Source organism: Habropoda laboriosa, unplaced genomic scaffold (genome assembly GCF_001263275.1).
Source record: "Habropoda laboriosa isolate 0110345459 unplaced genomic scaffold, ASM126327v1 scaffold30, whole genome shotgun sequence".
NCBI lineage: Eukaryota > Metazoa > Arthropoda > Insecta > Hymenoptera > Apidae > Habropoda > Habropoda laboriosa.
The window spans coordinates 2,178,527-2,179,431 of NW_017100178.1; the positions used below are offsets into that span (position 1 = coordinate 2,178,527).

The 905-nt window shown below is 26.2% G+C and overlaps 1 protein-coding gene across 1 annotated transcript in view; it reads left to right on the top strand.

Moving 5' to 3' along the window:
* Positions 1-293: 293 nt before the first annotated feature.
* The window catches only part of LOC108578984, a 2,965-nt gene continuing 2,353 nt past the window's right edge, over positions 294-905 (top strand). The window contains 2 exon segments of the mRNA XM_017942409.1: positions 294-356; positions 466-581. Of these exon segments, the coding sequence (XP_017797898.1) occupies positions 533-581 (49 nt within the window). The 5' untranslated portion in view covers positions 294-356; positions 466-532.

The window sequence follows — 905 nt, forward strand, 5'->3', positions numbered from 1 at the left end:
TACGCTGGTCGGATAAAATTCTTATTTATTTAACAGTTTATAATTTAAATAAGTATTAAATGTTACATTTAAAATACCTATATTGCATTATCAGTAATCCATTAATAAGAGAATAAAATAAACAATTTTTTTATTTGCAGAAAAACTTTTAGAAAATGAATATTTTCAGTAATATATACGTAAATACTTTCATTTGACATATCTGTATACAATAATATGTCGCTGAAGCACCATCTACCTGTTACATTTACGACTACAAGTATCTAAATTTCAGTTTCATCCAAAATCCTTCAGGAGAACGAAGGACTAATTGTGTTTCTGGTTCGAGATTTTACCGTTATATTCTTAGCATATTGGTGAATATTAAAATTTCTTATATATCGATTTTGCCTGTTACGCGTGAGAAGTTCTTATACTTTTTACTGGCATGCTTAATATGCTTATCCTTGTTGTGCCTTGCTTCAGTAATTTTTTGGTACCTAACGATTCATGTTCTGGAAATGTGATTTTGAGTAAGTTTTGAAAAGGTAGTATGGCTTTTTTGTGTCCGGTTCGTATACGTCGAGGAAAGAAAAAGAAACGTAAGTATAATAGTAAATATTGAATAATGTCTCAACAAAATTTTTTTAACTTTAATTTGTTTTAAAAGTTGTATGTAGAATACATTTTGTTTTATTGTATATTGTTATTAAAATTGCATGTTTGTGCACAGATACTAAACTTTTCAAATCTTCGATATAAAAAGTTTTTGTTACTAGTAGTATTTGTTATAATAGAATACCTATTACATTTATGTGCACTTGTGTCTCATATTATTATAATTATTGATTGCAATAAAATATGCAATTTAAAATGTACTGGAACATTAAACGTAAAAAGTAAATAGATAAATATTGCTTTATGTT